This window comes from Artemia sp. Qi Xiang Cuo, chromosome 20 (genome assembly GCF_049724085.1).
Source record: "Artemia sp. Qi Xiang Cuo chromosome 20, ASM4972408v1, whole genome shotgun sequence".
Classification (NCBI taxonomy): domain Eukaryota; kingdom Metazoa; phylum Arthropoda; class Branchiopoda; order Anostraca; family Artemiidae; genus Artemia; species Artemia sp. Qi Xiang Cuo.
Window position 1 is genome coordinate 43406730 of NC_142813.1, and position 21513 is coordinate 43428242.

General features: G+C 32.6%; 1 protein-coding gene and 1 pseudogene across 1 annotated transcript; both read right to left on the reverse strand.

Moving 5' to 3' along the window:
* Positions 1–72: 72 nt before the first annotated feature.
* On the reverse strand, positions 73–458 carry LOC148940240 (dolichyl-diphosphooligosaccharide--protein glycosyltransferase subunit DAD1 pseudogene; annotated as a pseudogene).
* Positions 452–21281, reverse strand: LOC148940241 (uncharacterized). The gene is made up of 4 exons (XM_089106107.1): positions 21236–21281; positions 16416–16567; positions 3556–3715; positions 452–575 (listed from the first exon to the last, which is right to left on the reverse strand). The coding sequence occupies exons 1-4, from the start codon at positions 21279–21281 to the stop codon at positions 460–462; spliced, it is 474 nt and encodes a 157-aa protein (XP_088962233.1). The 3' UTR covers positions 452–459.
* Positions 21282–21513: the final 232 nt, after the last annotated feature.

Here is a 21513-nt window from a genome sequence, read left to right on the forward strand (position 1 = left end):
TTATTCCCGAAGTTATCAAAATAATTAGTTAGTGAAAGAGATCCTGATTTTGATGCAGAATGGTTTTAAGTGTTTTTTTTTTTGACATTCAAATTTTTATTCCCGCAGTTATCAAAATAATTAAAAACACATACAAGTTTGGAATCTTTTGCTTAGCCAATGAAATTCATGACGACCAAATGAAGAACACAATGGCCAAAAATGAAATCGGCAAATGCTCTCTTTGGGCTAATGTTGTCAAACTGAACTTTGTTGGCAGGATTTATTTGCAGTCTCAAACATACAGCTAGAACAAAACATCCTACAGAGGAAATAAATCCACTCAGAAATGAATTGAAAGGGAAATTGAAAAAAAAAACACTTAAAACCATTCTGCATCAAAATCAGGATCTCTTTCACTAACTAATTATTTTGATAACTGCGGGAATAAGAATTTGAATGTCAAAAAAAAAAAAACACTTAAAACCATTCTGCATCAAAATCAGGATCTCTTTCACTAACTATGTTGCTGCTGCGATTCCCAAAGCGCTCGACGAAGCCACCAACAGAGTCAGCGACGACCTTGACTCCATTACCTAAGAGTGTAAAAACAAATTATCAAAAATCAACATACCGTAAACAACTTGTAATGGAGGCGAGCATGATTCAAGGGTTAAAAAGTTCTCAAAATTGGAAGTTCCAATAGAGCCATACTGGCTAATCTCATTAAGTCAAAAAATGAATGTTTCACGAAGCTTGAGAAAAAGTAGTAAAAAAGTGAAAAAACTTATATACAAATCGAAAAAAACTTTTTTTGAAGATCTCAAAATAGGTAGTTCCAACGGAGCCATACTGGATAATCTGATTAAGTAGAAAAAACGACTTTTTCACGAATTTTAGGAAAAATTTGTAAAAAAGAGAAAAAATTTAGATACAAATAAAAAAAAACTTTCTTTTTAAGTTGTCAAAATAGGTAGTTTCAACGGAGCCATGATGGCTAATCCGATTAAGAAGAAAAAACGAATTTTTCACGAATTTTGAGAAAAAGTAGGAATAAAGAGAAAAAATTTAGATACAAATCGAAAAAAAAAATTTCTGAAGTTCTCAAAATAGGTAGTAGTTCCAACTGGTAGTTCCAAATAGGTAGGTAATACTAGCAAATATGATTAAGAAGAAAAAACCAAATTTTTCACGAATTTTGAGAAATATTAGTAAAAAAAGAAAAAAATTAAGATACAAATCTAACTTTTTTTTTGAAGTTCTCAAAATTGGTAGATTCAACCGAGCCACACTGACTGAGATCACAGTCACAAGATCACAACCGAGCTTACTCTGATTAAGAAGAGAGAAAAATGATTTTTCTACGAATAAGGAGAAAAAGTGGTTATAAGGCTTTAAGACAGGGATAAACACAGAAAAACGTGTAAATGCGTAAATTAATTGCTTGAACACAAATAACAGAATTCTCTTATTTTAGGCTGTTGTTTCTTACATATTTTCTGGCTAATAATTTTTTATCGTATATCCCATTTGAGACGTATGGGTGCTTTTTGGGCAATGCAGCTATCGAAGATAGTTGCAGGTAAGGTTACAATCCATACGTAGAGTGAAACATTGCGTATAAAAGTAGGGAAGAAGTCGTACTAAAATTTCTATATCTGCTCGTTCGAAGTGTTTCTAGTTTACTGGATGGTTGTCGGAAACTTTATTTACTTTTCTCAAAAAAGTCAGAATTGCAAGATAACCCTTTAATAGGATTGCAGTTTCATATTTCCTAGCTTCAAAATTTATAACATTTTCTCATTCATCAACTATATTTTAGTTTATTCAACACTCAAAACCAGCTATGTTAATCATTTTCAATTATTTTCTATCAAAAAATTATTTTCTGTGTTCATGGAATTCTTTGAACAGGGTCGTTCACATCCAGTGGCGGCATTCAAAAACTCAACAGCTATTTTCTAAGAATAGTCTCATTTAGAGACTTTAGTGACATTCCATTTGATTTTCTTTTTATATATGCGCGTTTTGTGGAGCTAATAAGACCTTAACTACATGATTCTTAAAGTAAGACAATTTAATACAATTTGGGCCTAGTAATTTATTTATTACTTTTTTCTTTTTATTTATTTATTTCTTATTTATTACTTATTAATTTACTTAATATAAATAAATATTCATTATTATTTATTTATTTCATATTTATCTATTTTAATGTATTTTTATTAATAAACACAAAATATATTTAATTTATCATATCACTACTTATTAGGAATTGTTTTGCTTGGTTTGCGGTGCTCATGAAATTCTAAGACCCAGTTTCTTTCCATCCAATGGTGGCATTAAATATTGATTCACTGTGCTCATAGCATTAGAAATTTATTTGCTGTGCTCACAAAATTCTAAGAACAGATTCCTTCACTTCAAATGGTGCCATTAAAGGCTGTTTTTTTTGTGCTCATAAGAACAGAATCATTTACATAAAATGGTGGCATTAAAACTTAGTTTGATGTGCTCATGAAATTCAAAGAACCGATTTGCTCAAATCCAATGGTGACATTAAAAATTGATTTGCTGTGCTCACAAAATTCTAAATGGCGCTCATGAAATAAAAAAAAATAAAAACAGGTTTGCTTATATTCAATGGTGGCGTTAAAAATTGTTTATTAAACTGAAAAGATACACTCGTATCATCACATATAGGTTAAAGCTCGAAACACTTCCCAAAACTAGAAGGAAATAAATAAATTTAAAATTGCACGGTTCCAGCCAGAAATACTTTTCCCCCGAGATATGTTATTTTTTTTTATTCTGTATTCATAGATGAGCATACAAAATCAAAGCAAAAACTATTCCTTCGTGACGCAAAAGCTTATTATGAATTCCACTTTATAAATCAAGCATAATCAAACTGAAGAAACACCGTCTTGATAACTACTACAATTCTTCCTTGCAAAAGACACAAAATAAAACTATTTTGTTCTTTTGATCTTCCCTCCTTTTTCTTTCCCCGCCCTAAAGCTATAAAATAAACACCATCCTACCCACCATCAAAAGGCTTAGAAAGAAACCAGAAGAAAACCGTCCTTAGAATCAAGCGAAAAATACCCGAAGATTCACACACCGCTGGTATTAAACAGCTTGCCCCTACGGTTCACGTCTTAGCAGGATCCGAATTTCCAAATATTAGGATTCGCCGAACCATGAAACTGAAAAAACTTACTAGTACATAGATCGTAAAGGACAACAGTCTAAAAACAAAATTTCAAGTGAATCTCAGTACCTTTGATTTGTCGGTCCCTTCCTCGCCGGGACGGAGTTAGGTTTTTCTCAGGGGGGGGGGCAACTTTAGACTTTGACGCCCCTGTCGCACCATCAATACTGTTACCATCAATACTGCAATTTTGCCCGAGAATATTAAAAATTCAAGCTTATTTTGCCCCCACCCGGGCGTGCTGCCCGGGGCACTTGCCTCCTCTAGCCCCCCTAGATCCGGCCCTCTTTCCCTGGCATACATTTATACAAGGACGAGTCAAGTTAGTATAAATTCAACTGGCAGAGTGGTATTCTACTTACCAATTGCATCCCCAACAGTTTTTACAGCGTTACCAATGCTTGGAGCACTGAAAGTATCAGGATTAACAGAAATTGTTCTGTTGGAGTGAGCACAGTTTTTCTGACTGATGACTGAAAAGTCATGAGGGTCTACGCTGAAGGAATCAAGCTTGGATCGAACCTGTAAATATACGAGTTTTAAGTTGTGCAATGAAAAACAAAAAAATATAAAAATAATTAAGAAAACTACGACAACCAGGGTGATTTTTAGCCAGTTAAAAGAAAACATAAAAATAATTAAGAAAACCAAAAGAAAAAACAGAGTGATTTTTAGCCAGTTGAAACAAAAACAAAAAAAGAAACACAAAAATGATTAAGAAAACCAAGAGAACCAGGGTGATTTTTAGCAAGCTAAAAAAAACAGAAAACATTAAAATAATTAAGAAAACCAAGAAAACCAGAGTAATTTTTGGCCATTTAAAAAAAAACGAAAAAAAACCCCACAAAAATGATTAAAAAACGAAGAGAACCAGGGTGATTTTTAGCCAGTTAAAAAAACAGAAAACATTAAAATAATTAAGAAAACCAAGAAAACAACAGTGATTTTTAGCCAGTTGAAACAAAAACGAAAAAAAAACATAAAAATTATTAAGAAAACCAAGAGAACCAGAGTGATTTTTGGCCAATTGAAACAAAAACGAAAAAAAAAACATAAAAATGATTAAAAAAACGAATAGAACCAGGGTGATTTTTAGCCAGTTAAAAAAAAAAAACAGAAAACATTAAAATAATTAAGAAAACCAAGAAAACAAGTGATTTTTAGCCAGTTGAAAAAAAAACGAAAAAAAACATAAAAATGATTAAGAAAACCAAGAGAACCAGGGCGATTTTTAGCCATTTAAAAAAAAAAACAAAAAAAAAAAAAACAGAAAAAATAAAAAAAATAAATAAAACCACGAGAACCAGGGTGATTTTTAGCATTTAAAAAAAAAACAGAAAACATAAAAAAAATTAAGAAAACCAAAAAAAAACAGAGTGACTTTTAGCCAGTTGAAACAAAATCGAAAAGAGAAACATAAAAATGTTTAAGAAAATCAAGAGAACCAGGGTTATTTTTAGCAATTTAAAAAAACAGAAAACATTAAAATAATTAAGAAAACCAGAGTGATTTTTGGCCAGTTGAAACAAAAATGAAAAAAAAAACAACATAAAAATGATTAAGAACCAAGAGAGCCAGGGTGATTTTTAGCCAGTTAAAAAAAACAAAAAAAAAACATAAAACATAAAAATTATTATTAAAACCACGAGAACCAGGGTTATTTTTAGCCAGTTAAAAAAAAAACATAAAACATAAAAAAATTAAGAAAACCAAAAAAAAAAAGTGTAACTTTTAGCCAGTTGAAACAGAAATGAAAAAAAAAAAATGATTAAGAAAACCAAGAGGACTAGGGTGATTTTTAACCAGTTAAAAAAAAAACCAGAAAACATAAAAATAATTAAGAAAACCAAGAAAACCAGAGTGATTTTTAGCCAGTTGAAACAAAAACGAAAAAAAACCCCATAAAAATGATTAAGAAAACCAAGAGAACCAGGGTGATTTTTAGGCAGTTAAAAAATAAGAATACTTAAAAAAAATTAATAAAACCAAGAAAACCAGAGTGATTTTTAGCCAATTAAAAAAAAAAAACGAAAAAAAAACATAAAAATGATTAAGAAAACCAAGAGAACCAGGGTGATTTTTATCAAGTTAAAAAAAAAGAAAACATTAAAATAATTAAGAAAACCAAGAAAACAAGAGTGATTTTTACCCAGTTGAAACAAAAACGAAAAAAAAACAACATAAAAATGATTAAGAAAACCAAGAGAACCAGGGTGATTTTTAGCAAGTTAAAAAAAAAGAAAACATTAAAATAATTAAGAAAACCAAGAAAACAAGAGTGATTTTTACCCAGTTGAAACAAAAACGAAAAAAACAAAACAAAAAAATGATTAAGAAAACGAAGAGAACCAGGGTGATTTTTAGCCAGTTAAAAAAAAAAACAGAAGACTTAAAAACAATTAAGAAAACCAGAGTTCTTAATTTTTTGCCAGTTGAATTTTTAGCCAGTTTAAACAGAAAATAAATAAAAACCATAAAAATTATTAACAAAACCAATAAAACCAGAGTGATTTTTAGCCAATTAAAAAAAAAAACGAAAAAAAAACATAAAAATTATTAAGAAAACCAAGAGAACCAGGGTTATTTTTAGAAATTTAAAAAAAAAGACAAAATTAAAATAATTAATAAAACCATGAAAACCAGAGTTATTTTTACCAAGTTGAAACAAAAACGAAAAAAAAACAACATAAAAATGATTAAGAAAACCAATAGAACCAGGGTGATTTTTAGCCAGTTAAAAAAAAAAAACAGAAAACATTAAAATAATTAAGAAAACAAACAAAAAAAGTGATTTTTAGCCAGTTTAAACAAAAACGAAAAAAAAAATAAAAATTATTAATAAAACCAATACAACCAGGGCTATTTTTAGCAATTTAAAAAAAAAAACAAAAAAAAAAAAAACATAAAAAATAAAAATAATCAAGAAAACCACGAGAACCAGGGTGATTTTTAGCAGTTAAAAAAAAACAGAAAAAATAAAAAAAATTAAGAAAACCAAAAAAAAACAGAGTGACTTTTAGCCAGTTGAAACAAAATCGAAAAGAGAAACATAAAAATGTTTAAGAAAATCAAGAGAACCAGGGTTATTTTTAGCAAGTTAAAAAAACAGAAAACATTAAAATAATTAAGAAAACCAGAGTGATTTTTGGCCAGTTGAAACAAAAATGAAAAAAAAAACAACATAAAAATGATTAAGAACCAAGAGAGCCAGGGTGATTTTTAGCCAGTTAAAAAAAACAAAAAAAAAACAGAAAACATAAAAATTATTATTAAAACCACGATAACCAGGGTTATTTTTAGCCAGTTAAAAAAAAAACATAAAAAATAAAAAAATAAATAAAAAAAAAAAAAAAAAGTGTAACTTTTAGCCAGTTGAAACATAAATTAAAAAAAAAAAATGATTAAGAAAACCAAGAGGACTAGGGTGATTTTTAACCAGTTAAAAAAAAAAACAGAAAACATAAAAATAATTAAGAAAACCAAGAAAACCAGAGTGATTTTTAGCCAGTTGAAACAAAAACGAAAAAAAACCCCATAAAAATGATTAAGAAAACCAAGAGAACCAGGGTGATTTTTAGGCAGTTAAAAAAGAAGAAGACTTAAAAACAATTAAGAAAACCAAGAAAACCAGAGTGATTTTTAGCCAATTAAAAAAAAAAAACGAAAAAAAAACATAAAAATGATTAAGAAAACCAAGAGAACCAGGGTGATTTTTAGCAAGTTAAAAAAAAAGAAAAAATTAAAATAATTAAGAAAACCAAGAAAACAAGAGTGATTTTTACCCATTTGAAACAAAAAAGAAAAAAAAACAACATAAAAATGATTAAGAAAACCAAGAGAACCAGGGTGATTTTTAGCAAGTTAAAAAAAAAGAAAACATTAAAATAATTAAGAAAACCAAGAAAACAAGAGTGATTTTTACCCAGTTGAAACAAAAACGAAAAAAACAAAACAAAAAAATGATTAAGAAAACGAAGAGAACCAGGGTGATTTTTAGCCAGTTAAAAAAAAAACAGAAGACTTAAAAACAATTAAGAAAACCAGAGTTCTTAATTTTTTGCCAGTTGAATTTTTAGCCAGTTGAAACAGAAAAGAAATAAAAACCATAAAAATGATTAAGAAAACCAAGAAAACCAGAGTGATTTTTAGCCAATTAAAAAAAAAAACGAAAAAAAAAACATAAAAATGATTAAGAAAACCAAGAGAACCAGGGTTATTTTTAGCAAGTTAAAAAAAAATAAAAAATTAAAATAATTAATAAAACCAAGAAAACAATAGTTATTTTTACCCAGTTGAAACAAAAAAGAAAAAAAAAAACAACATAAAAATGATTAAGAAAACGAAGAGAACCAGGGTGATTTTTAGCCAGTTAAAAAAAAAAACAGAAGACTTAAAAACAATTAAGAAAACCAGAGTTCTTAATTTTTTGCCAGTTGAATTTTTAGCCAGTTGAAACAGAAAAGAAATAAAAACCATAAAAATGATTAAGAAAACCAAGAGAACCACGGGTATTTTTAGCCAGTTGAAAAAAAACGGACAACATAAAAATAGCTAAAAAAAAACCTAAGAAAACCAGAGTGAGTTTTAGCCAGCTGAAACAAAAACGAAAAAAAAAATCATCAAGAAAACCAATTCATTGCGGAACAAGTGAAATTGTGCACAAAACTGTATGGCGCTGTGAACAATTTGCTTTGGATAATTATATAATATTATAACCGTTGCTGTGGATGCCAGAGTACGATGGAAAAAACGTTTGCAGGTCTCCACGCTTCTTTGGGCCACCACCACGGAGGTGATTGCCAATGCCATCCGTGGGCCTGCTAACTACAAGAGATTTTTTTTCTCGTTCTGTCTTCAAAACGCCCTTCAAACGTTTTGATTTAGCCCCAGCTCATTTCCTATTTTCCCGTTATGTCCAGTTAGAGTCCTGCAGATCGTTAAAGATAACAAAGGACGAGAAACCTTCATTGTTTTCTGCTACGGAGATCACAAGGAAATAAGGCTCACTGAGAAAAGCTTGGTATCGTATGATGGTAATATAAAGGAAGCGTCGCAAAATACGGGAAAAGGAGAAAATCCTGCGTTTGAAGAAGCTTCAAACTCTCCCGAAATCTACAAACAAAGCAAATCGTACGCTGCGCTCAAAATCAGCGAGCTCATCATCTCAGCTGTTGGAGAGAATTGTTGCTAGTGAGGATGAGATTGCAAGAACGCAAAAATCAATTATAGAAAAAATGTCTTTTTTTTATTTAATTTCTTAACGTTTTTGAATTAATGCAGGTTTTGATTTTGGCTCACCGTACATGAATAATTAAAACGAAATTTGCATATTAATTTTACTTTTTTTTTGGTTAAATGGCTTTCTTAAAAGCTGTTTACTTTTATTTACGAACGTTTGCATTAGTAATAAATATATGTAACTTCGAATTAACTTACGTAACGAACTTCTATATTCATATATTTTTAATACGTATATTACGGGGTTCACCTCCTAGTCAGTACCTCACTCTTTACGCTAAAGTTCAAATTTTGTTCCAATTCTTTAAAAACGACCCCTTAATCCCAAAGACCGTTAATTAGAATAAATAGCTCTTATGAAAGTACTAAAAAAACTTTAGCATAAAGAGTGAGGTATTGACTAGGGGACAAACCCAATCATATACGTACTAATTTCTTTTTGTTTAAATTATTAATGTTGCTCCTTACTTTCAGTTGAAGAACTTGTTTTTTATTTAATTTCTGATCATTTTTTTTAAATAATGCTGGGAAATCCGGCGCCCCTTTCATAGCAATGTCCCTTCCCCATGAAAACTTCCTCCATGGAAGGATCCTCCGGCACGTAAGCCCAGATCCCCCGTTCTTTGGCTTTACACCAAAGTTTCAGAGCACATTACAGTCTTACAGAAGGTTGAAAGCAGAAATTCAAGGTTTGGAAAATCGAGTGGCACAGATGGAAAGCAAAATAAGCGATTTTAAACAATAACAACTTCTAGATAGCCTAGTTTTCAACGGCGTGAAGCAGTTGCTGGGTGAAGATTTGAAAGCAACAACTACGAATATCATAACACAAAAATGGGAGTCACCGGTTTTTCGCAAAATGACATTCAGAGTATTTACCACTACCGTTTAAATAATTCTACTGCACTAGGCCAAAGAGACGCTGCACCGGTGATTGTGAAATTGAGAAGCAGCGAAATGGCAAGGAAAGTTTTCAAGAGCAAAACTAAGCTTGCTAAGTCGGGCATTTTCGTGTCTGAGGCCCTAACGAAACGCCAGCCGGACATTCTGAATACGACAAGTGATAGTTTTGGAGTGCGAAATCTCTGGTCTGATCATGGGATAATTTTGGCAAAACTCCCAACAGACGTCATTGCTCACAGGATTCGGTCATTGGCGGATTTCTTTTAGTTGCTTGTGCTTATTTTATTGTTTTGGTTGTCTATCAAGGTTTTGTTCTCTTTTCATTTATTATTGTTATAATTACTCATATGTTCCGAGAACTCAGCTGCGTCTTTTTTTTCTTTTATTATTAATTTTTGGTTTCTTCTTTTTTTTCACAGTAAGAGCTATCAATCGATCAATCAAGCAATCAATCAATTTATTAAATCAATAAACTTAACAAAATACACTTCAATATAAACTCCCCCGTAAGGCTCTATGGCCAGGAAAAAAAGAGGGGAGAAAAATGAAAGTATTTATTAGATATAAATATTTGTGATGTACCAATCGGTACCACATCAAGGTTGAGCCAGTTGGAAAGTTGTCTGTTTTATATTGATAGTTATTTACTTTCAGATTTGGCGAACGAAGAGTCTACAGTGAGTTATAGACCTTTGTAATTTAGTAAATACTGTGATTCCTCGTATCTTGGAAAGTTTATAAAATTATCCAGTAAGTTTACCGCAAATGATTTCTGGCTCTTCATTCCCAGTGTGAACAAAAAGCTCCTCCCACTTATTTCTGCACTTATTATCCACTTATTGGTTGAGCCGGCCAAGTGGTTTTGTCAGTACTTGTTCCGTAGGTGAATATTCTTTGTCTACCCGTGAAAAAATCTAATGCCGCTTATGATTATATCTGCAAAAACGTTCTCTGGAGCCCTCACACCTCGGTCCAGGTTTTTATAATGGGTGAGATAGGGAAAGATCACACTGGATAATTATATAAACTGTGCTTGGAACTATGCAAAATGCTGGTTTCAATGCGTGTTCGCGGAACTGCCACCTTACTTCTTCGTATGACGAGATATTTGATTTTCTTTCGAATTGTCGGAATCTCCATGTTATGGCCCTTTGTAAAACGTTTTCGAGTCAGGTTAGTCCTCTCTCGTCTTTTAGTTTTCCGGGCTATCAGCTTACCGCGAGGAGTAGAGCTTCAATGAACCGCGACGGACTCGGTTTGATAGTAAGTGATTCACTTAAATGGAAGTCAAGAGAGGATCTTAATGTCTGTGGAAAAGGTATAAAATAGAAACATTTTCTATTGAAATCGAGATTGGTATGATGCTTGGTGCGAGTAAAATTATCCTATCAGTAGTTTATAAGCCTCCAAGTGCGTCGTATGTAGATTTCACAGAAGGTTGCCAAAGTCTTCTAGTGATTGTTCAGAGGTCACAACAAGAGTTTTTATGCATGGGTGATTCAATTTTAATCTTTTATCTACAGGAGGTTTTAACTTAGATTTTTTTAATTTTATGGTTTCTTATGATCTTTTTCCCACTGAAACAATACCTACTGGGATCACAGATCACTCTGCTACGCTGATTCACATGTCTCTCTTTTGTCAATCTCTCTTGTGATTGACGTGTTTGTTTCTTCAAAGTATATCATTGATGAGTGAACTTGAAAGTTTTTATAGAAATGTCCACCCTAACCATTTCAAAAAGTGTTTGAGTTGATAACCCCCAGTCTTTTCCAATCCAAGAAAAAGAGAAATCCCCAAGTTCTGTTAAAACCAATATTCAAACAAGACTTATTGATGCTAATGAGAATTTAACAGAAGACAAGGTCAACGACAAAATTATTGATACGAATGCAGTGATTTCTGGTTCAACTTAGATAAAAAGACAAGCTTGTGTTTTTAAATGATTAAACTGTCTTGGTTTTAATTCCCTCCCAGGCACAAGTGTTCAAGGTCAAGTTCATTCTGAAATTGACCTTAATTATACATGTAAAACCGGGTGTGAGTTCAATCCTAGTGATGAACTATCCAGGAAGCAAGTTAATGCTAATAAAGGTATATGCAAATATGCCTGGAGAGGGGTTGGCAAGACGGAAGAGTCGTGGAAAAAACTTAAATTGTGCAAGAAATATTATTTTAATAATTAATGTAGTTTCCCAGGGTGCAAACTCTTTCGTACCATGGTGTTTGTCAGTTTTAGAAGTGGGATTTTCTTCAGTGAATGTAGTCAAATCCATTTCAAATATGGGTACTAATCTTTTAAAAAGCTCTTAAATAGTGCAGAAAACAAAATTTAAACCCACAGTCAGCACCCACTCCAATTTCTTCTCTCATCAGTTCGAACCTGTCAAAAAACGATTTGCATCAAACCTTCCCACCATTACATGAAAGGTCAGTGAGATACCGCAAGCAGTTCAGCTCAACGAAAACAAATTCTCCCCTCCAACAGGGCCAAGTAAACTCTGTCAAAAAACGAGAGTCACCGAACCGGTCAAGTAACACACCTGTGTCCATTGAAGACCCCCACCGTATTCTATCATCACAAAGAAGACCCTACTTCCATCCATTCGTTCCCAGGTACTTCGAGTTATGGAAGCATCGAATTGCGTGACTCTAGTATGAATCAGTGTTTTAGATCTAACTTATGTCCCCTAAAATCCCAACTTAAAAATATCCTCATAATTTGTCCGCTGTCCTCCTTTTCTCTCAAGCGCGGCCCAGCCCCGCCTTTTAATCCTGCTTCTCAAACGAATCCCAGCCTTCATCCTGAAAAAGATGCCTCTCCTCTTCCAGATCCACATTCCTCCCACTCCCCACTGTCTCTCACAATTAACAAACAAAAAATTGCCCTCTTTAGTAACCGTTTTACTTTTCCAAAGCTCCTTGTTACGAACGCAGAAAGCCTACAAATTGATTTGATTTGCACCAATATGCAGGCTTTCTACGCCCCTCCTGTCCCCTTGCCCCCGTTAGGAGGAAGTTACCATTTTTGTTTATTATTGAAGCCTCTCAACAGCTTTAATCATACTTTTTCTGTTACTGAGTTCTCTTATCGCCCAATTTCCAATGATGGCCTTTACACATTTGGATCTTGGATTACCAATGAAAACTGGCTGGCTCTCAAAGGAAAAAATGACATTAATTTTAAAGTCTCTAAATTCCAAAATCTGATTAAAACAAAATGCATAAATTCCTTCCCTGTGAAAAAAGTAAAAACATGTTCTAATGACAAACCATACATTACTAGCCAATTGAAAAAAAAACTAATTAGAATTAAATTGAATCTACTAAAGAGTGGTGAAACATCCGAAGCGAACTCACTGCGTAAACATATAAAAAAAGCAATATGTAAATCTGCTTCTTCATATTTCAAATGCAAAGTCCAGGATTTATTTTCTACAAAGCCAAAACAATGGTACAATAGAATAAAGAAAATTTTTGGGAAAACACATAATAATATAGATTTCCATTTCCAAGAAGACCCTTCAGTTATAGTCAATGATCTGAAGAGGTTTCTTTCTTCCATAGTTCAAAACCTCCCTCCCCTTTCTTTTGACACTCCTTATGATTTGTGCTCTCTCAATTTTCCCGTTATTTCGCCCTCGGATGTGGAGGCAAAAATTAAGAACATTAAAAAGTGTAGTACATGTCTACTAGACATCCCGATTGTACTAATTAAAGCCTTTGCTGACATTCTCTCAGAGCCTTTGTCCTTACTTTTTAATAAAATTACCTCTACTGGTAAATTTCCAAATTGTTGGAAATTAGGTTTTATTAATGGCTAGTGATTGAAAATATATAATATACAATTATAATATAACATAAAATATATAATATACAATTACTTACATTTACAATTTGCAGATACCTTCATGAAGGTACCACAAAAGTAAGTTAATTTTGTGGTTTCATGAAGTTAGATGCAAATTGTAAATGTAAGTAATTGTATATACATTTTAAGTTAGTCTATTTTAGTTTTATATATATTTTCCAAATTTCCGAATTGTTGTAAAATAGGTTTTATTACTCCCGTAAAAAAAGAAAGGTAACAATCAAAATTCTGATAGTGCCCTTCCCATTATTGTTACTCCAGTTTTTTCCAAGTTATATGAAAGCTTTTTAGCTGAGTGGTTGAAAGTAAAGATAATCCCAAATGTTCGGACAATTCGGAAACATACGTTCTACATCTACCATCCACTATCTTGTTCAGCTTATGGACACAATATGTAACACTCTTGAAAAACCCAATACCTGGCTCAATGTTATCGCTGTTGACTTGCAAAAAGCTTTTGATTTAACCAACCACAATATACTATTAGAAAAGCTATCTAATGACTTTCAAGTTGACCCTTCTTTAATTAGAATAGTTGTGTCTTTCCTCTCTAATAGAACGCAAGTCGTGAAATACCTGAATGTATATTCTGATCCCCTCCCAATTTAAAATGGTGTGCCCCAAGGAACCCTCTTAGGTCCAATTTTATTTCTTACAATGATAAACAACCTTGGTGTTTATTTTCCGGATAGATGAAACTTCGTTGATGATCTAACTGTCTTAGAGACGTGTTTCAAAAATTAAAAAAGCAACCCAATGGACATCTTGGAGTCGATATCAGCCGAAGCTCTCACTGATGATATGAAAGTCAACCCTTTAAAGTCAACTGTTCTTACTACTAATTTCTTTGAAACTCCCCCTTATTTCTCCTGTCCAATCCCCCCTGAAATGTCTGTTACCACTATGAAATTACTGGGCGTTACCATCTCTAGTGACTTAAAATGGGATTGTCATATTAATGGCATCTTAAAACGTGCAAATGCCGTATTTTCCCTCCTTAAACTCCTCAAAAAATTTAAATGCCCTAAATCGCACTGTTTGAGGATTTTCTTGTCATTTGTACGCCCAACCCTTGAGTACGCCTGTCCTGTTTGGCATCCTGGCATTTCCATTGAATTGTCGGACAGAATAGAGGCAGTCCCAAAAAGGTGCCTAAGAATTATCTTCAATGAGGGTAAAGTACCTTATATTTCCCTTCTTAGGAGAGCTAATCTTGTCACCCTTATGGAAAGGAGAGCAAAAATTACCTTGCGCTTTGCTAAAAATGTCCTTCATAACCCTTGAACAACTCCCCTTTTCCCTGGTCAATATTCACCCCTTCGACCCCCTCCCGCGTTCTGTGTCAACAAAATCCCCCTTCTTGCCCCAATAAGAATTTGTACTGAACGATATATAAGAACTTCTATCCCTTACATAGTTGACATTTTCAATCAGTGAATCTCCGCAGCCATAGTTTGACATTGACCCTTTTATAATTTTCTGTTGTTGTTTGATTTGTTTTCTGTTGTCTGTTGTTTTTTGTTTTTTTTTTTTTCAAATACAATAATAAAACGTGTATCTGTAGTTAATAATTGGGGCGGTCAGAACACGGTAGAATCAAAATCAGGCTATCTATAAAAATTCCTAAGAGGATATATTCATTTCTTTTCGAATCATCAATCATCTACCACCTCAATGACTAACATAATTTAATAATGTATTCGGATTAATTTTCAGACTAAAAATGGTAATTTTGGGTAAAATTATGCTATGTACGTGATGTGGTCTCTTAAGAAAATCCTTATGTATTCTTTTATTGTACTGAAAAAATATTTTAATAAATGTTTTCTCTACTTTTTTCTCTTTTATTTCTCGCCGAATCATCAACGACTCAACGACCACCTCCTTTTAGTAGCGTACTTAGATTGATTTTTTAGACTAAAAAAAAAGGTAATTTTGGGTAAATTGTGCTGTGTGTGTAATATTGTATTTTAAAAAAGTTCTTATTTACTCTTTTATTTTACTGACAAATAAAAAAAAATAATTTAATAAATATTTTCTCTTTTTTTTCCTCTTTCATTCTTTGTCGAATCATCATATACTCAACGAATTTCACCTTAATGTCTATCACTATTCAATAATAAACTCGGATTGATTTTTTAGACTAAAAAAAAGGTAATTTTGGGTAAATTTTGCAATGTATCTGATGTTGTCTTTCCTTTTTATTCTCTTTTTTTATACTATTTAATTTATTTTATTCTACTTACATTTTTGAATCTTAATTTAATTTTCAAAAACAAAGAAATGAATATAAAGATTCCAAACGTGTCTATGGCTGAAAGTAATTGAAAATATATAATATAAAATTATAATATAACATAAAATATTTAATATACAATTACTTACATTTACAATTTGCAGATACCTTCATGAAGGTACCACAAAAGTAAGTTAATTTTGTGGTTTCATGAAGGTAGATGCAAGTTGTAAATGTAAGTAATTGTATATATATTTTAAGTTAGTCTATTTTAGTTTTATATATATTTTCTAGTTATATTTTTTAATTTTAGTTTCTTTTTTTTTTTATTTTAACGCTGAAGACGCCTTGTTGTATACGGCGAAATATGTGTTTGCTTTTTTTGTTTTAAACTTATACTACGTTGCGGTGAAATTAAATTTAGAAAAGCGTTGAACAGCGCATCGAACTGTATCTGAATCTTTAGATCAGTATTCAATAGTTTATTTTTCCTAGACATTTGATTGGTACATAGACGTACGGGGGGGGGGGGGGTCTCAGGTCCAAGCCTCACACTAAGTCTAAAATATTCTTGAATTTCTTATCCAAATTATCAATGAAATTAATCTTGATATTATTGGCCACCCCCTCCCCCAAAACCTAACCCTGCGCAGGTGGCTGGTTTAGTTAACCTGACATATTTTTCCGTTCGATCGAATAGATCAGGTAGAATCTAGAAAACCACATGTTTAGACGTTTTTGCTTAACATTTGACGTTTTGACGTTTAGACACTTTGCAAAAAACATGCTTAAACGTCTAGCAAAAAAATTGCAATCTTCTATTAGGAATCATGCAGAATTTGAACAAAATCGTCCACACCTAACCAGATTGATCGTTTCCTTGAAATCCGTTTTGCTTCCAAAACCGACTTATTACGCTAGTTTTATTTTCTTGTAGTTTATTGATTTTTCCTAAAATGAAACTATCAACAAACCTTGTTTACAAATAATTGATCCAAGTTGGGTTTACGTGACAAAATTGAAGCCGTCCTTCTATGACCAAATAATAGAGGCTGGCATGAATATATTCCGGCATAGTTTTCATAATCGGTGGAAAATATAATATAATCTGCTTTACCAGCAACACCTAAAAATAAGTAAAATTGAGTAACTTTGCAACAAAAAAAAAACTAAAACAACACTCGATTTTATTACTATACCAGTGGGTACAAATTTTTTTTTACGCGATACAGGGGGGGGGGCGGTTGTCTCAAGTTGTCATTTATTGTTGCAAGAGTTGCAAGTTTTCTGCTTTGAATTAGAACGTACAATCGAAATAATAGTTACCATCCCTGCTTCGAGCAGCTTCGAATGGCGATTCTATCTCACTTGAAAGTTTTTTCCAAAAGCATTTTTACATTTTCGGTTACTATGGGCTAGAGTTCTTTACTAGGTTGCGTCTAACGCCACAACTATGATAAGAAGCCATGAGGACGAAGTTAATTATACAGGATGTAGAACCTCAATAGCATTAAAAACTAAGTACAATAACCCCAGTGACGTCAATCCACGAAAATGTTGGAGGGGAAAGGGCAAAATCTACCACTTTTCAGAATTTTTCTAAGGAGAAAGTTATTCTTGCACCCTAATTATGACGACAATCGTTTGGCTTCAGCGGTAGCACAGAAAAAGGTGAGAGATAGGTCGGTGAACCCACGAATAGGCTGAGATGAGATTAATCAAACATGACTTAATAGATGGAAAGCGAAAAATTGTAGAGAAGAAGACGAAAATTTAAACGACAAAAACCTATAGATTTTGAAATACTTCTCATTAAAATTTCTTTTTCTTCTCTACTATTTTAGTTTTTGTCTATCACACCTCGCCAACGTCTTCATCGAACTTGTGTGTTTGTCGGTTTATTACAGTGACCGGCTGAGTGTGACTACAAAACCACATGCGGTTACTTGGCCCCTTAAGTACGGCTCTGGCATAAATATGTACGAAAATGTGCACAAGACGCACCAAGGATATAGTTTATTTTCCAACTGCAGGATACAAAGTATGGAGGGGAGGGGGGTGGCCTTGCGTACTTCCGATTAGATCTTGAAATTTTCAGATTTTACCCAAAAGAAAGTTAGTACCCTGATTCCCCAAAATTTCATATCGTTCTTCCTCAAAACCAACTGTTCGCAAGTACCCGTGAAACTTTGCAAGATTGTATTTTCCGCGTAGAGAATACAAAACGAATTATTAATTTGTTAGTTAATTTGTAAACGAAAATGACAAATAATTTTATTCCCTATCGCACTTACCAAAACAAACAAAATAATGAACAGTTTTTCTGTGAAAGTTTTTCTGGAAACCCCCACCCCTCGAACAGAAATCCTGGATACGCCCTTGGCCCTATCTTCAAACTTTTTCGTCTTATCGGCACCAACCACCTGAAATAGTCTTCAACACATGCCAAACCTGACCAGCCAAAAAATTGACGGATGATTTGGCACACCGGAAGCCTTCACTGGCATTAAGTCCGAAATTAAATCAAACCCTGTCAAATACCAGCATGTTTGTCTTAAACAGATTTAAATTTGGCATCCAATAGGAACAAATTATGTCATTAAGTTTAAGGACTGACATTGACGAAACAGAATCTGTTTTTTAGATTAAGTGATAATCAAGAATTATAAATATTTCTTTTAAGCTTATCACACCATTAATTTAAAACTAGTGAATACTCATCCATAACCTCTGTTTACAGCCTAAGTCTTTATGTGTTCTGTCTAAACCAGGCACGTACACTTGGGGGTTTGAGGCCCTAACTCCCTGAAATCCTAGTTTCTCTGTAGTTTGGGGCACTCCTTGTTCAGAATTTCAAGACATTTTTTTGTCCCGCCCCCTCCCAGAAGAAATTCAGGAGTGCGTGCCTAATCCGTTAAAAACCGTTTGATTTTCTACCAAGTGTCCATTTTCACATATATTTACAGCTTTTACGGAAAAAATAATATATCAATTACTAATGATTATAAATTGCTATTGATAGATAGGCAATTTTTCTAATCTCTTTCGGAAAACAACTTTAATTTGATTTTGTTTTATTCGAAAACACTTTTTGTATATTTATTACCGACAAATTAATCTATACTATTGAGAATCAAATTAAATTGTAATGTAAAAATATTTAGCACAAACACTCATCTCCAGAAAATCTTATTATAAGTATTTCAAGTATTTGTGACGTCATTCATATGAAGAATGTTTTTCCAAAATACAATTACCCCTGAAAAAAAAGAAAGAAAAAAAATTAACACGCATCCGTGATCTTTCTTCTGGTAAAAAATACAGATTTGCACATTTTTGCAGATATGAGCTTGAAACCTATGGAGTAGGGTTTTCTGATACGCTGAATCTGATGGTGTGATTTTCATTAAGATTCTTTAACTTGTAGGGGTGTTCTCCCCTTTTTCAAAAATCAGGTAAGTTTTCTCAGGCTCGTAGATTTTGATGAATAATAGTAAATTTAATAAAATTTATATATTTAGAATAAGCATTACAAGCCCATTCTTTTGATACATTTATTGACACCAAAATTCCGTATTTTAAAGTTTCGATTACTGTTGAGCCGTATCGCTTGATTTTTTTTTTTTTTTTTTTTACGTGTATGTTATTACGTATATGAGGATGTTCTCCCCGTAGTCAATATCTCACTCTTTACGCTAAAGTTGTGTAACTGCTGTGTAACTACTGGTTTTTATTGTAAAAAAAAAACAGAGTTGTCAGAAAGGGTCAAACTTTAGCGTAAAGAGCGAGGCGTTGAGAAGGGGACAGCCCCTTTCATATACGGAATAATTTCTGTTAGTTTTAAGCTTTAATGTCGCTCCTTACTTTCAGTTAAAAAACTTGTTTTTTTTATTTAATCAAACAGTTCGTTGTAACGAACTGTAAATAAGGAGCGACCCGGCTCAATAGTAACCGAACCTCCAAAAAACGGAATCTTGATACCAATAGATACATAAAAAGAATCAGATTTTTATACTGATTTCAAATATATAATAGTTTATAGTCTTATCCATCAAAACTTACGTGCCTGAGAAAATTTGCCTTATTTTCGAAAAAAGAGGGAAACACCCCCTAAAAGTCATAGAACCTTAATGAAAATCACATCATTAGATTCAGCGTATTAGAGAATCCTACTATATAAGTTTCAAGCTCCTATCTGCAAAAATGTGGAATTTTGTACTTTTTGCCAGAAGAAAGATCACGGATGCGTGTTTATTTGTTTTTGTGTTTTTCTCCAGGGGTGATTGTATCTAACCAGTGGTCCTATAATATCGCGGGAGGTTCATTCGAACGGATATTGCAAGTTCTAGTTCCCTTTTTAAGTGAACAAAAAAATGGAGGCAACTAGGCCCCCTCCCACGCTCATTTATTCGCCAAAGTCACCCGATCGAAATTTTGAGATATCCATTTTGTTCAGCATGGTCGAAAAATAAAATAACTATGTCTTTGAGGATGACTTAATCCCCCATAGTCCCCAGGGGAAGGTCTGCAATTTATGAACTTTGCTCAATGTTTACATATAGTATTGGTTATTGTGAAGTTTACAGAGGTTTTCAGGAAGGATGTTTTCTGGTAGTTGGGGGGGGGGGTCGGGGGTTACGTGGGAGGATCTTTTCATGGAGAAAGTTTTGATGGGGGAAGGGACATTGCTATGAAGGGGGCGCCGGATTTCCCAGCATTATTAAAAAAAAATGATCAGAAATTAAATAATAAAAAATTCCATTTTTTATTGATTAGAAAATTAATTAAGGGGTCATTGATTAAGGGGTCATTCTTAAAGAATTGGAACAAAATTTGAAGTTTAACGTATAGAGCGAGGTATTGACTATGGGGCGGACCCCCTAAGATACGTAATAAAAAATATACGAATATAGAAGTTCGCTACGGAAGTTAGTTCGTAAGTTACGTCAGAACAAAATTTCGAGAAAGCCATTTAGCCAAAAAATAAAATTAACATGCAAATTTCGTTTTTATTAGTCATGTACGGTGAGCCAAAATCAAAGCTGCATTCATTCAAAAACGTTCAGAAATTAAACAAAAAAAACAACAAGTTTTTAAAACTGAAAGTAAGGAGCGAGATTAAAATTTAAAACGAACAGAAATTGTTCCGTATATGAAAGGGGCTGTCTTCTCCTTTACGCCTCGATCTTTATGCTAAGGTTTGACTCAGTCTCACGGCTTTATTTTTTAAAACAATAAAAAACTTTAGCGTAAAGAGCGAGGCGTAAAGGAGGAGACAGCCCCTTTCATATACGGAACAATTTCTGTTCATTTTAAGTTTAAATGTTGCTCCTTACTTTCAGCTAAAAAAACTTGTTTTTTTATCTAATCACAATAAGGATGAAACAATAGTTGCCGGAGAAACGATCAAAGAAACGGAACGACAGAGAAATTGACAAATTTCGACTAAAAGTGTAGATCTTAAAAGTGTCTTAATATCTTAAGAGAAATCTTAAAGGGAAGGATCTAGACAGATATATAAAAGCAAAAAAAAAATTTCAAAGGGAGAAATTTTATTGCTCTGTGGCACAACCAATACATTATCAAAGTAAACAACAAAAATCAGTAAATGTAACACTTGTGAGAATAGAATAACTTCTTTTCATGGAATTTATCTATCAGAACTAGATCCTTCTGCAATTTTTCTATATCATGGAATTTTTTTCAATTACAGTTTAAAGTAACATGCTTGGAAAATTACTTATTTTCAAAAAAGCTATAGTAATTGCCTCTAGAAGTTATCAACTTTAATTACGTGTCTTCTTTGACAAATATTTATAATGTATTTCAGAATGTGCCATTTTATGGCAAAACATTTTCTTGAGTCTCTGCCTAATTTTCCACGAAAAAAGTTCGTAAAGCTTCCCCCTTTAGAAAAATTCCTCTGGAAGCCTATTTTGATTTCATTATAATTGGAAGTTGTGACGTAGATCACCTCTAACAACAGAATACACTTAATAGTTAATGACGGCACAACGGTTGCGGTTTGGACAGAAAACAAACTAAAAAACATTATCTGACAGGAAGACACTA

Excerpts from the sequence above, each read along its gene's own strand:
- LOC148940241 (XM_089106107.1), bottom strand. The coding sequence starts at position 21,281 with ATGGCACATTCTGAAATACATTATAAATATTTGTCAAAGAAGACAC. Across the intron at positions 16,568-21,235 it reads ATATTTGTCAAAGAAGACAC|GTGTTGCTGGTAAAGCAGAT; the intron begins GTAATTAAAGTT and ends ACTTATTTTTAG. Across the intron at positions 3,716-16,415 it reads ATCAATTATTTGTAAACAAG|GTTCGATCCAAGCTTGATTC; the intron begins GTTTGTTGATAG and ends GTATATTTACAG.